The sequence below is a fragment of the Agrilus planipennis genome, unplaced genomic scaffold, assembly GCF_000699045.2.
Source record: "Agrilus planipennis isolate EAB-ADULT unplaced genomic scaffold, Apla_2.0 scaffold54, whole genome shotgun sequence".
In the NCBI taxonomy this organism is placed as follows: domain Eukaryota; kingdom Metazoa; phylum Arthropoda; class Insecta; order Coleoptera; family Buprestidae; genus Agrilus; species Agrilus planipennis.
The window spans coordinates 152,528-168,471 of NW_020439000.1; the positions used below are offsets into that span (position 1 = coordinate 152,528).

The window sequence follows — 15,944 nt, forward strand, 5'->3', positions numbered from 1 at the left end:
ATTATAATTATGTGGTTTATTGCGGTGGTGTACAGCTTTTCAAAAATTTAATTACCGAAGATAAACTATTGACGAGACGACTAGTGGCTATATGAAATATTAAAAATATAACATTCCTACAGTCGGATATGATTCGAAAAACGCAAATTTTATTATCAAGGGATAGCTGACATACGTTTATTATTGCGTCGTAAACGACAATGGTAGTAAAACAGGAAACCACGACTGCAATAAAAGGCGGGTCGTGGTTGTACGTGAATGACTTGTTAAATGAGATATTTGTACAGGTAATAGCATGAGTCCTACAGAGGTGTAAAACTATACGTACTTTTGTCAATATTCCAACATGGGCACATTAATATCCATATATTTCAATGGACTTATGGGCATTTTGAAATCATCAGCTGTATGGATGCGTCTTATTATATTTGAAAGATGAATGAAGATGAAATAAGTACAGAGTTTTGGATGTAATAAACATTCGTACGGTGAAATCAGCAGTGTGGTTAAGGGCAATTGTTTTTTTTAAGAGAATCACAGTAATTTATAATCGGAAGCCGGTCCTGTGCGTGAATTGGCAGCATAGGTGTCTAGCCAATAGCGCAGTACGATAAAAACTCCGCAACTACATGGACAGAGGGTGTAAACATTACCGACAATCGAACGTGTAAGATAAACATAAACCATTTAGTACTACACATGTTATGTAAATATAAATCGCTAATTAATTGTAATTTTATTAAGGCATTTCCACACTGTTGAGGTATTGTCATGCTCCGTTACCCTTTTACTTGTGATCAAAATTAAAGTACTGCTACTATCCTTTTGAAACCACCGAAATAAATCCACTCGAGACTGAAAATCAATTTTTCAGCAAGGTTTGCACACGCTGCAAATGATAAAGATGCAGCAAGTATGTGTATTCCGTTAAAAATTGCCACACTGAGAGAAGACAACATTCTCTGTTATTTCGCGTGTACTATTTCGGGAGATTGTCTCTTTCGAAATCTAGGAATTCGTCCCTACAGCAGTGATATGGTTCAAAACCGTAAATACGTAGATGTCATGTCACATTGCTATAACAACAAGTGTTTCTGACCTACATTAGTAATTGATGTTGTATTGCCAAATTAGTTAATGAACTGCACAAAGTTTAAACGTTAAAAGAATAAACGGTTATTAGAGGTTGGTTGTTAACATAAACACTTAAAAAAATGCAAAACAAATACTACATTGATGCTAGTAATCACCAGCTGGTTGCGTGTAGCGTTGCGGGGGGTATTTCTTTAGCAGGGCCGGAATTGAATTTGCCTGTACCTTTAAGTACATTCTTCTCGAAAACAGTGAACAATTTTTGTGTTTTATAGTACTCCTGTAAGTTCGGCACTTATTTCTGTAAAGCCAGTTCTCTACTGTTCATTAAAAAACAAAGAAAATATCAAATCTTTCGTATTGTGATAGGAGTGAGTTGTATGCAGGAACGGCCCGGTTTACCCTTAAAATAATAGTTCCTTAGATAAGATTCTCATTTCCTTTCTCACAAGGCGGCAATTGCATCGGGAAACAATGTCAACGCGTTCCGGATCGAAGAGCACCCCGGAGTACTTAGAAGGATCGAGATGGGTTTTATAACAATCGGAATTGCAAAAGAGCATTTATCCTTTACGGTTAAGACCGGTGCAACAATCGAAAAGTGAATATAAAAGTCGGGTTTATACAGGCGAGAGTGCAGGGAGTAGAAAATCTCCTTGGAAGAACAAAAGCCACCGTCAGACTCTTACCGTGAAAGTTATCGGAGTTACGCTTAGCGTTCCCAGGAGGGAGGAGGAAGCTGGAGGAGTAGGAGGGGTGAAAAACTTGGTTGCGAACGGCTGGACGGTGAACACCGTACGAGCAAAAGGGTAAATAGTAACGAGACAGTTGCATTGCAGTCAAGTTGAAAGAATCATTTAAAGACGGCGGTGTAGGAGGTAGCGGAATTGTCGTATTTTAATGGTTCAAAAGCGTCCAATATTCTACAAGAGCGCATCCGAAGGACGAAGGATGCAACTAAAGGATTCCGATCGGGAAACTTTTCATATTATGTTGGAAACGCGGGGAGCACGACTTCAAGGATTAGGGTCCTTTATCGGTCAGGGGAATGACTACACTTGTAAACTCTATGACAAAGGGCAATTTACCTATCGAGAATCAAGTACATACACGGTTAAAATTTAATGAAGGAATCTTCAAAAAGTTTAACACACGTTGTCGTCCTTGTTCTCAATAGAACACTCAGAAGCTTATTACCGGTTGAATATGGCGATATAGGTGTGACAAAAACATCGTAAAACAGCTGCATTATTATTTATTCAGCTCAGAAAATTACAAAAAGAGGGGAAAACGGATGACGAATACGGGCGGGAAACAATATTGATAAAAAACGAATGAATTAGTCAACAGAGGGAGATTAAATGGGATAAAACAGAAGAATGAATCAGGAAGTTCTAGTAGACATTCGAAAGAAGTGAAAGACGAATGAAGAAGTATAAAGAAAATAATAAAAGAATAATTGCTCATTACAACAATTTAGTATTGTAACAGACCTCTGCTTCCGCTTCCGGAAGTTCCGCATACATTTTCAGATCCGCTTCTGCATGTAGTTTCGCATTTTTATTTATTTCTCGTCTTTTTGAAAATCAATATATATCGAAAAAATCAAACAAGTCGTAAAAATTTATTACTTACTTTTATCTGTTGACTGAACTTTGCCGTTTTCAAATTTTATTTTAATTCTCTTATTGGTTTCCTTCGAAAATGTTAATATAGTTCTAGAGTTTATTTATTTTGTATACTGCTTGCTCAGTGGTGTAAATTTTAAGTTAAAAGTGCAATTTTGAGTCCAAAAAGAAGTTCCATTTGAGATTATTTTGTTGATATTAACGATGCAAGTGCTAAATGCAAAATTTGTAACAAAATATTCGCGAAAAGAGAGCACGATTTACTATTTACTTTTGTTTTCGCTTTTGTTTCCGTTATGACACATCCGTTGCATCGCCGTCGTCGGTTGGAGTTGTTTCCTAACTTTTCTGTAGCACGAATGAGGAGCTTCTTCAGATGTCCTTCTATTTCTGATGCTGGATGTAGACCAATCGTGATAGCGAAACGTTAGGAAGCAACTACAACCGACGACGACCTTTAGACCCAAATCAAGACACCATCGGTCCATCAGCTAATCTATTAAAAGAAGTCACTTCTATGCTTGCAAACGGTTAATTCAGAAATTCGAAAAAGGTTGTTAAAAGATTTTGTTTGGAGCGCGGCGTTGTACGGGTGCGAAACATGGATAGTGGGCGCGGCGGCAAAAAAAAGGTTAGAAGCGTTCGAAATGTGGTGCTACAGGAGAATGATGAGGATACCGTGGATAGAGAAGGTTAGAAATGAAGAGGTATTAGAAAGAATAGGAGAACAGAGGACTCTATGGAAGTTAATAAGAAATAGGCGAGATAGGTTGATAGGAGACCTTCTCAGGCATGAAGATCTGGTCAGAGACATATGAGAGGAAGAAGCGGGAGTTAGGAGGGGTAAAGTAGTCGCAAATAGTGAAGGATGTGGCCTGTACTAGTTTTAGAGAAATGCGATGATTTGCACAGGATAGGAAAGAGTGGAGGTGCGTGTCCAACCAGTCTTAGGATGATGATGTGTAATAGAGCAAGATCCTAGAGCCACCAGACATTACTTATTTTGTAATAAAAAAAATTTGTTAAAATCGAATCAACTCTGCGTTATTGTTTACTTTGCAACCCTAATTTATCTAATTACCAAGATCGAAAATAATTCGCATATTATATACTTATAGGTACATATAAAAGAGGAAGGGTTGAATTGAACACCACTACGAAATTTAGCCTCCTTAACCTTAATTAAAGCACGATTGTGTGTTCCGATAAAATTAATGAGCTAAATTACTATTAAATATTCGTCAAAGTTAACGTAGGACTTACATATGACGTTGAGTTTGAAGGAGTCTTCCATTGTTACACCAGGTAAACTCGGATTATCTCCTAAACACTTGAGAAAAGTTCCGTCATCTTCTGGAACAGGTGCAAACGTAACCGTGCTTGATACGACGGTCTCATTTTTGTCGTCAGAAAACTGAAAAGAACAAGTACACTTTCTTTCTAAAAAGGACTTTGATAATGGACACATAATACATGAAGGAGTGAATGCATTTTAAGAACTGCCAAATTGAATTTGCCAAGAGAGTAGATGTTTGAAATTTCAAAGACGCTACGGGTTTAGCGGTTAATTCACGTGCATTCCCTAAGGAATTAAATATGGACCATTATGTTCCAACTCAGGAGCAGGTTTCGTATACATTGCGTCCGGTAGGACGGTGCGGTTCACCGTGGTTAATAATTATTTATTGAGCCCTTGAATATTACATCCAACTAAGTAAATGAATAAATTAAGGATTAGGTACTATTACCTCTATCTGGGAGCCTCTACCGGGATTTCTACGAATTTCAAATACATAAAACATTTAAAATTTAAAGAAATAATTTTCATTTACTAATAACTTTGTACAAGTGACCAGGGTTTCTCTGCTTTCACTTCCGCAATTACGGAGGTTTCGCATACGTTTTCACATCTGCTTCGGCATTTGGTTCCGCATTTTTATAAGTGAAGCTTATCGGAACCTAATAAAATCTTATTTCTCGCTTTTTAAATATCAATATACCGAAACAATAAAAATTGATTACATTTATCTGTTGGGTGAACTTGGCCGTTTTCAAAATATAATTTAAATAGAATTGCTCGTTGCAAAGATGCATGTTGTGCAAGTACCTCAGCTTTCTGCGACCCCTCTCTAACATTGTGAACGTATTTATTATCACCCGTTTATGTTTATGAAGGCAAAATTTTCTTAAAAATTACTTTAATCCAAAAACGTTCAGGATCCAGGATTTTGAACTCCCTTTTAGCCAGTTCTCCTAATAGTTTCATTTCGAAAATACTTATACAATTATAGCGTTTATTTACTTTGTATAGTGTTTGCTCAATTGTGTAAATTTTAGGTTAAAAGTGCAATTTTGAAGCCAAAAAGAAGTTTCCCAATTTGGGATTATTTTGTTGATATTAACGATGCAAGTGTTAAATGTTGTAATTTGTAACAAACTATTCGCGAAAAGGGCGCACGAACACTTCATTAAAGTGTCAATTAAAATGCACTTCAGCTTCTGCATCCGCTTCCGCTTGCATTTACTTGACCAATTCGCTATTTCTTCCCCTACCGATTGCAAACACCGATTATTTGTAAACAAATATCTTATAACTAACTAAAAGAACATACTAAGTGTCCGTTTAAATTAAATTTTGTACAATTATTATTTACACACAGTTTCGCTTTGATAAAGTCTCCCAACATTAGGCGAAACGTTGGTGTCGGTTCTATAACCAACAAAGACTTTATCATCCTCTTTTACCTCGACTCTTTTGTACACATTTACGATTTACTTATGTTTCCGCTATGATACTTAAATAGGAAATTATGGATACCAAGTTCTCCCGCAAGCAAGTTCCATGCAGAAGTTAAATTAATATATATATATATTAATGCAGGCAACTCTTAAAGAACGTAATATTTCTTACCTTGCCCCTCCTAAATTTTCTGTTCTCTTTCACCCATGATATGATGGCTGGCGGTCTGGATCCCTTCACTTCGCAAGTAAAGTTATACGTTTGATCGGAAAGAAGGATGGCCGGTTTGTTTATGATAGAAGTGCTCAGAGGTCGGACTGAAAAAAGAAGAAAATGTGGAAGTTGTGCTTTTTGATGGCGAAGTTTCCTTCGTCGATCGAACGTATCCACTTAATTGATATATTTAAGTTCCAAGTTCGAAGATGGAACGAAACATGTGTTTACTTTTTATAAAAATTTCGTAATTCGAGTATAAGAAAAAGGTCAAGTAAAAGGCACAAAAAATCAAAAAGAAAAAGCTGCTTCCTATTTTGTGCAGTTTTTGAGCTTTATTGGAATATAGACGTTTATACACTATGTCTGATCAGTATTCCGGAATATTTGAACATTTTAACATCTGGATGCACTGTACAGTGCATCTCGTCATAGTACCACAACGTAGGGGATGTAAAAAGTGTGCACACAAAGTACCCCAGTTAACGAGTCGTCGATGATTGAGTACAGTTACCGCGTTATATTATAGGCTTTAGTCGAAACACACATACCTATTCGCGACCTTGGCAAACAACTGATACATACACAAGTCAATTGTAATAATCTGCACTCGTTAGCTTTCGACTGGCAACGTATTGTCACAAAATACAAAAGAAGAAGTGAACGACGAAGAGCGTGCCGGACGCCCGAGCACATCAACAACAGAAGAAAATAGTATTGCCCAATCATGGAATCACCGTAATAGAAGTTACTGAGGACCTAAACATATCGATTGGCTCCTGCCATTCGATCTTTACCAATGATTTGGGCATGAGACGGATCGCCGCGAAATTCATACCAAAATTGCTCAATTTCGACCAAAAACAGCATCACATTAACATTGCTAAGGAGCTGTTGGACTCAAATTTTCTCCAGAGGGTCATAAATGGTGACGAATCATGGGTTTATGGTTTTGACGTGGAAACCAAAGCTCAATCATCCCAATGGAAGCTGCTACACGAGTCAAGATCGAAAAAAGCGCGTCAAGTTAGGTCGAATCTGAAGGTTTTGTTTACAGTTTTCTTCGATTGCAAGGGCGTCTTGCAACATGAGTTCTTGCCACAGGGTAGAACAGTCAATAAGGAATATTACCTGCAAGTTATGCGCAATTTGCGCGAAGCAATTTGCCAGAAACATCCGGATTTGTGGAAGAACAAAAATTGGCTTTTAGTGGTGTGATACGGCTCATTCTGCCTTTTTTCATGTACCTTCTTTTCCTTTAATTTTTCCGAATTACTGATCAGATATAGTGCATAATTAAATTACTGTGCTGTGTGGTGTCGTGGGACACCCGGTAGGAACGAAGTTTCTTCCGATGTTCGACAAATATTACCTGATTATAAATTTTGGCCAAGATATTACGTAAACAAAAAAACCGCCAAATGTCGAATTTCCAATATTAGTACTGTAGCTTCCGAAGCTTTTTAAAACGACTCTTTGAATTTCTGCTGCAGTATAATTACGACGTTTGCTTTCCCAAATTTCCCTTTCACTCCGTTGCGCTATCAAATGGTTAAAGTAAATGAGAAACATGACTCACGCAACATATCTAGCTGAACGGTTTTTTCGGCAGGCATGACGAGCTTGGTATTGCTGGCCTGGCATCTGAAGGTGGAATTGAGATCTTCCCTTTTGACTTGCCGCATTTCCAGACGATTAATCATCACGTTGTTGCCGATGGCTTCGAAATGTCCTTTTCGTATCTGATCGTTGACGAACCAGTTTACAGCTGGTGGAGGACGACCTGCAGATATTATCCGTGGCAGTTAATCAAAGTTCCATGACATTGGGCTACGACCAACACTAACGCTTACTTATCTCTATAATATAATATAAATCCGAACCTGGTATAATTTATTACACTAAAAGCTCTTTATTTGCGTTTCATAAATATGCCGCGAATACAGAAACCATGGATATGGAAAGGTAATAATCATAGGGGATACGTTCTAGGGTTCCAAAAATCAATGTATTGATAAATTCGCAGTTAAAATTAATCGTTATAATCAGCTTTAGGTAAGAGTTCAAAACTTTAATGATTTTTTCTTGTTTTGAATTTTGAACTTAGTCCAGTGTGTTACATCTTGTATAAAAGTCGCCTCGGCACGAGCCAGTAGTACTCAAAAGACGCTGAGACGTTGAAAAATAACACCGAATCCTTTTCTACTCGGTTAGATTTTATATAAAAGCCGCTTCGGCGCGTACCAACTGTACATACTTAAAAAATGCCAATACATTAAGTGAATTTAGTAGTACACGCGCCGTAACATGCTTATCGGTTCTAGATATCATGAGTTTAATATTTGGAAAATAGGTTTGAAATTTTGTAGTAAGATAGATAAAGCTTTGTTCTAAAGCTTGTCGAAGGTCATTTTTTAATTTTTTAATTTCTATTNGCCATTTTTAAATTTCTTAATTTCTTTTAAAAATACGTGTCCTACAAAAACCACCAACTGTAAGCACTTGTAAAAGCTTTTAATGACCATATTATTGAAAACCGGAAACGTACCGAGTTAGTGTGAACCTTTGTCTGTTACCATACAAAAAATTACATATTTATCTCGCAGCGTTAAATGACAACGTTTAGAATAGAAGCTCATGTTTTCGGAAAAATTCACGCTAGGCATGAGCGGTTTATTGCGGTCAATTCCCTTAATAAATAACACCGAATCCTTTTCTGTTTACCGATTGCAAAAAATTTATTTTATCGTATTTTGGCTCGGAAATTGTAAGGTTGATTAAAACATTTGTGGAAGTCATAATTGAAAACCAATTTCTTTCGTTTAATTCTTGACGTCATACTTCTGCGCGCGCACAATGTTATGGAAGCTACTAGATGAGTAAAATCGTTGAGTGAGACTCCTTTTCTGCTTGCTACTAATTGACAATTAAGAAAGCTCAAACAAATTTCTAGATGATGTGAAGAGAACTTCTCAATTGACCTCAAACTTTGCACGAGCAGGCAGGTACGTTTTCTAAATGTGAAAACTTATTTACAAAATCAAATTATATTATAAGAACGGAGACTGTAATTAACAACTTCCAGGAATTCCATTTGGAACACCTCCACACCGATTGAATCACGTCACACTTTGTTATTATGTTATATTGTTGTTCGAAAATTAATTTTAAACTCGTGAAATTTTACACAAAAACCGATTTTTCGTGGCGTGAAAGAATAACAATCTTGTTATTTTGGTAGAAAAACTTTTTAATAAAGATTTTTCACCGATATTGTCATAAAAATTCACAATATTGTATCGCGCAAACTTCTACATAATAAATTATTACGTAATTACTTTTAAAAGAGGAGGAAAACTCATTGTGAAGTTTCGAACAAAGCGGGTGGTTACAAAATATTAATTAAACCGAACTAAAAAATTTGATAAGAAGCAACCTTAATTCGATTTTTGAATAGTACCTACCCACTGCACCCTCTAATTATTGATTATGTCAATTAAGCATTCTTGGTGGACATGATAAATTCGACGGAAGTCCGTAAATGCTTGAATCGTTTATCTTCTGTGGAACAAAAGGAAGTTTACAACTTCGTTAAAACTTCCGGTAACAACCGGATTATAAAGTTATTATCTCTAAAACGACCACGAAAATTATTTGTCGGAACGTTTCGCCCGAAGGAGGAATTAATTCCTTTTAAAGTGACTTGGTTAAAAATTTGGTTACGTAAATCAGAAAAGTGCCAGCTGCACGGGGAAATCTCGACGGGAATTTGCCATAGTCCAGGTTATCGGTGGGAGACTCTGGAGACCTGGAGGAGTAATCGAAGCGCGAGCAAATGGTTCAATCTCATTCTTGTGAACCTACAGAGACGAAAAATCCAACATGCATAGGTGTACCTAGTGTATCAGCCCCATTACTTCATACATATGCCAATTACCTACACGAATTTGTTAATTGGAGTGTTTTTCTGCGATAGTAAATAGTTCAGCTGTTAATTACTAATTTATACTGACATGCACAACTAATAATAAATTAAACCCTCATTTTGGCTTGTCAGCTTGTCACTAACTAACTAACTAGGTACATATATTATCAAATAGATGGTAACAAACATCGTTAGAACGATTAATATTTAACGTTTACTTTGTTTTTAATGTTTATGTAGGCAGGTATAGAATTCAAGCAGAGTGCTTGCAAACGGTAATAATGCAAATGCAAACATGGTTTTGAAAGGTTTAAAAGCAGTCAACGGCGTAAACGCTGCAAGCGTTTGAAAGAAGAACTGAAATATCAATATTTAAATGCGGGTAATGGAATAACGTACTCCAATACATTTTGAGCGAGTCAATAACGCCTTTTACGGTAATAAACATGTACTGGATGTTCTATTTCTTCATTTTTAAAATACGTACATAAATATCTTACAATATTTTACTTTGTGCTGGGAAAACAACATAGAAAGACTGATAAGGGTAAAATCTTGTTTTAATTTCATAATGGACTTAAAGTGATCCTTATCATCAGAGCCCAGTTGTGAAATTTTACAAAATCTAGTCGATCGCACCTCCACTCTTGCGTATTCTGAGCTAATCGACGCATTTCCCTACAACTAGAACAACCCACATCCTTAACTATTTGCGAACAGTAACCTAATCTAGGTCTACTTTACCCCTCCTAACTCCCGCTTCTGCCTCTCATATGTCTCTGACATGCTTGAGAACGTGTCCTACTAACCTATCTCGCCTATTTTTATTGACTTCCATAGAGTCCTCTGTTCTCCTATTCTTTCTAATACCTCTTCATTTCTAACCTTCTCTATCTACGGTATCCTCATCATTCGCCTATAACACCACATTTCGAACGCTTTTAACCTTTTACTTTCCGCCTTGACCACTGTCCATGTTTCGCACCCGTACAGCACCGCGCTCCAAACATACCCCTTTAACAACCTTTTTGGAATTTCTCAATTAACCGTTCGCGAGCATAGAAGTGACTTCTTTTTATTGAAGGCGATAGAGGTGCTATCTTCTACTTTATATCCCTACTACTCCTTCTGTCCTGACTTATCTGACTTCCTAGATACTTAAAATCGGTCACTTCTTCTAATCTGTCGTCTCCTATTTTTACATTCGTTCTTTCCCTACTTTTTCTTCACGGGCATACTATTATTTTTGTTTTACTTTCATTTATTTTCATACAATACTGTTTTGTACACCAATACATTTTGAGCGAGTCAGTAACGCCTTTTACGGTAATAAACATGTACAGGATGTTCTATTTCTTCATTTTTTAAATACGTAGGTACACAAGTCTTTTACAATATTTTAGTTTGTGCTAGGAAAACAACTNTTAAAATCGGTCACTTCTTCTAATCTGTCGTCTCCTATTTTTACATTCGCTCTTTCCCTACTTTTTCTTCATGGGCTACTAGTATTTTTGTTTTACTTTCATTTATTTTCATACAATACTGTTTTGTACACCAATACATTTTGAGCGAGTCAATAACGCCTTTTACGGTAATAAACATGTACAGGATGTTCTATTTCTTCATTTTTTAAATACGTAGGTACACAAGTCTTTTACAATATTTTAGTTTGTGCTAGGAAAACAACTGAGAAAGACTTGATAAGGGTCAAATCTTGTTTTAATTTCATAATGGACCTACAGTGATCCTTATCAATAACTTAAGGGTATTTNCCCACTACACACTTCCTCAAATTAATGAGGAAAAATTTGTTGCTGTTGTCACACCCCCGCCGGGAATCGAACCCGGGCTCTTTGGCTTTACGCGCCAATGCTTTGACCACTAAGCTAATTTGAGGAAGTGTGTAGTGGGTAAAAAATTGAGAATATTTCATATTAAAAGTAACTCACTTCGGGAAGATTTCTACATTGTATGTATTCTTATTTTGTATTTTGGTTATTGCATTTATTTACTTAGGTTTAAAGTTTCCGTTTACGTTGATTTGTGCAGGTACCTGAATACCTTATATTGCATGGATCATTAAATTCCCATCTAGGCTGTATTTTCCATATTTTCAAATGATTCATATTTCTATTATTGTCATCTGGCCTGCAAATTCATGTTTATATTATTTTCGGGTCGTTGTTAACTGTTTACGAAGACTTGTATATTTCTTTGTGTATTTGTTAACCCCGTCTCTACAATTCAACGTTAATATAAGTACTTGACCACTAGCCGAAACAGTAGTTCTATACCATCACTCAAACGATTTATTTTTGCTCTAATTCCTTTTCTTGTACACCGTAAATTCAGTAAACATTTAGGTTAGTTATAAACAGTGTTTTATTTTCTTCACGTATTCACGAAATTTTGAACTATCGAGTTTCAAACTGAAACTTGAAAGGGCTCTCAAAATAAATAATTTTGTGCCCAAAACACTCATGTTCAAGATTATTAAGAGAAAAATAGTGTGAGTATAGTCGCGACAATCAAAATTGGCAAAGTCTGCAACAAATTATGTGTGTGAATGGACGTAGGTATCTTCTTTCTTGTTTCCACTTGGGATTGTAATCATTGCTGTGCTCTGAACACGCCTTTGTTTTGTTAAGTTAGGAAATGCTTTATGAGTAGAATAGACAAGTGAAAAGAGATAATAACCGAATAAAAGTAAGCAGTGCAGCGGTTAGAGGTTGCTTAGGTACGCAAAATATCATGGTCTGTTTTATAACTGCCTGGTTGGAATCATATTTTTAAACAAGCGTCTTTACTTTTCTAAATTCCTGAGAATGTTGAACTTTCTTTAGAGTTCGATGCTAGCAACATGCTCGAAGAGGTATTAGAAAGAGAGAGAACATAGGACTCTATGGAAATCAATAAGAAATAGGCGAGATAGGTTGGTGGGACACCTTCTCAGACATGAAGGTCTAGTCAGAGACATATTAGAGGCAGAGGCGGGAGTTAGGAGGGGTAGAGGTAGATCTAGATTAGATTACTGTTTGCAAATAGTTAAGGATGTGGGATGTTTTAGTTTTAAGGAAATGCCAAGATTAGCTCAGGATAGGAAAGAGTGGAGGCACGTGTCCAACCAGTCTTAAGACTGACGACCTTATGATAATGATGATATCGCATATTCAAAGGCCGGTTTTTTTTTAATTTTTCAACATAGTCCTCTTTTAGAAAGATACACTTCTCCCAACGTCCCTGCCATTTTTTTAACCTGTCCAAAAAATAGGATTTGTCGAACCCTCCAAAATTCCCCCTGTCTCGGCGATGACTTCCTAGTTTGAGTTAAATTTTTTATATCAACTGAATGTACGAGGGCGGTTCAATAAGTACCCGTGTTAGAAATGATGACTCCTTTTTTATAATTTTTTTTTTTATTTTTCAACATAGTCCCCTTTTAGAAAAATACACTTCTCCCAACGTCCCTGTCATTTTTTTTACTCTCCAAAAAATAAGTTTTGTCGAACTCCCTCGTATGAGCTAAATTTTTTTCTCGCGAGTCATTTCTTCATGGTAGGGAACAAGACGAAGTCGCAGGGACTCAAATCGAGTGAATACGGGGTGTGCGGCAGCAAATTCATAACGTAATTCATGCAGTTTGGCCAGTTTAGCGGCAACAACTCCTGATGAATGTGCCGGTGCGTTATCGTGTTGAAAACGCACCTTCTTTTTCGTCAAACGCGTCCGTATCTTATTTCAATTTTTCGTCGAAGTGGTCCAATAACTCATTGTAGTATTGTCCAGTGATCGTTCTTCCTTTTCCTAAAAAATCCGTAAAATGATTTCCTCGGTAACAACGTTTGCCAGGCTTCCTGGTCGCTCCTATCAAAAACGGATCTTTGCCCACGTTTGAATTCGTTGAAGCAATATCTAACTGTGGTCATAGATGGCGAAATGTTCCATTTTACCGAAAATAACGAAACACGTCTCAGTCGAATGGCTGCCAAATCCAAACTAACCTATCAATCAGTCTGAAATTCGTTTTGGAGTGGTTTGATAGATGGCAGCACACGATGACAAGACTAATTTCCCTCAGGAACGTCCTCTATCTTCAAACACGGGTACTTATTGAACCGCCCTCGTATATGCATTGGTGACGTTATTGTTTGGTTAGGTTAGGTTTGGAGATGTATATGCATTAGTGATGTTATTGTATGGTTATTAGGCATTTCTGACAGACTGGAATTTCTCCAATGTCACTGCCCGCCGGAGGGCTGATATGTTGGAATAATGTCTTCGAAAAGTATGCTTTATTATGATCTCCTCTCCCAACGGATACATATAAAAATGATCAGGATTATGACCTCTACAAAGTACTAAAAATTTAAGGTCATCGTGTTTGCTGAAACAAAAATAACCTCGTCACATTATTCTAACATCTAACATATCAGCCCTCCTTCGGCGGGCAGGGGCAGAAACCCAAGTTTGTCATAAATTTCCCTAACCAAACAAAGACGTCACCAGTGGACGTAGGTACATCTCCAAAGAGCCTGCCGTATTCCTGCCTATTTTGTAATACATTTCCGATTGCTATTTAGGAAATGTATAGATAGATATAATTTATTTCACACATTTCCGGGCGATATTAAAAATTATATATATTTCCTAGGAGTTGTATACAATGACGGATATCACAGATTTCCGGTAACATATCTATCAGGTCCACTCTTTTGAATTAAAATTGCAACGTACGTCAGGTACAGGTAGAGGTACATCACACTTTTATAACGAGTGCATTTTTAGTTAAAGGGCAAATAAGTGAAAAGAATGAGAGACCTACCTCCCCTAACTTCGCAGGTCAGCACCAGATCTGACCCTTCCTCCAGAGGACCAATTTCACCAGCAACGTCCCGTCCAGAATTATCGTAAATCAAAATTTGGTGGGGTGGAACTGTAACAAAAAAAAAATAAAACTGTTAAGTTCTCTCGGTGACTGCATATTAAGTTTGTTAATCATCTATTAGATCGGAGCTCAACCTCGTTCTAGAATATCTAGGATTTTCATACTTTTGGGTTTATCATGTACTCGACACAATAGAAGTATTACAAAATAAATATATTCAATCATTAAATATTAATCAAGATGTATTGACGTTTCATAATTCTTGCCTTTTCAGTTAGTCCGGAAGAAGTTAAATCCTGAAATCATCAATCAAGATCCTTCTTGATCAATTAAATACTAAATAATGATATTGTTATTATTGAAATGTTGGTGGGTTCAACAAAATTAACTTCTAAGACTGATAACGACAAAAAATATTTATTTACCCTAAATTATTAAAGAACTTAAAAACGCTATTAAATTATTATTAAACTTACGTTATAAATTATTCTATTTATTTATACTACTGTTGATATATCACTATTCACTGCTATCACTGTCAATTTATTTCTGGATTCACTTCTGCAACGGTCGATTTATTTCTTCCCTTCTCGGCGATCGTCTCTTCCTTTAAATACTCTTTTGTTTACTTTCGGGAACCTTCTGGAAACATCCGGATAGTTTATTTTTTCTCTAAACTGTTTAACTGCTTCCCAGAACGCAGGTACGACACACACATTTACAAATACGGCGCACATGAAGAAAGGCGCCCGCGTCTAGTCGGCGAATCGATAAGCCGTTCACGCACACGTGTGCCCGATCGCACACAAACACACTCGTGCTCGCTACATTATCGTCCTGGAAGGCGACAAAATATTCCAAGACATGATTGGATTTGATTGAACGAATTTTTTTTTTGATAATTATACATATTACATTAAGGCGACCTATACTATTAGGATTCTGTTGTGACCTCTTTGTAGCTTGGTAGTTTTCATTAATATTTGAGGTTATCTGCAGTGGGTAAAATCAATTCAAAAATGAATTAACTAATACATGAATTAATGCTACAAAAATTCAAACTAGGATTGATTTTCCATTTAGATTTGCCTAGAAGAAGGACATTTCAAGTTTTGAAACTTTGGGTAGGCGCGAAATAAAATGAACTCTATTGAAAGTAGGAATAAGACGACTACCGATAGTAGTGAGAGCCTGAAATCATCAGTCAAGATCCTTCTTGATCTATTGAATACTAAATAATGTTATTGGTGATAGATTATAAACATTATCGTCTGAGAAGGCGACAAAAGATTCTAAAACGTGATTGGATTTGATTGAACGAATTTTTTTTTTAGTCGTTCGACGAAGAATCCGAAAGCGACGAAAGGACTTTGGGAATAAGAAGCCGAGCGAAGGAAATAAAACGAACAAAATCAATCCTTCGACAGCAGTAAGGCTCCGCACTTTCGAACGGTGTCCAAA

General features: G+C 36.6%; 1 protein-coding gene across 4 annotated transcripts in view; it reads right to left on the bottom strand.

The window, feature by feature from the left end:
- The window catches only part of LOC108734373 (synaptogenesis protein syg-2), a 261,522-nt gene that overhangs the window by 106,444 nt on the left and 139,134 nt on the right, over nucleotides 1–15,944 (bottom strand). For all 4 annotated transcript variants that reach the window (XM_018465908.1, XM_018465910.1, XM_018465911.2 and 1 more), the window contains 4 exons: nucleotides 14,421–14,531; nucleotides 7,253–7,456; nucleotides 5,632–5,777; nucleotides 3,984–4,134 (listed from right to left, as the gene is read on the bottom strand). In XM_018465908.1, the coding sequence (XP_018321410.1) occupies nucleotides 3,984–4,134; nucleotides 5,632–5,777; nucleotides 7,253–7,456; nucleotides 14,421–14,531 (612 nt within the window). The remainder of the gene's footprint in view (nucleotides 1–3,983; nucleotides 4,135–5,631; nucleotides 5,778–7,252; nucleotides 7,457–14,420; nucleotides 14,532–15,944) is intronic.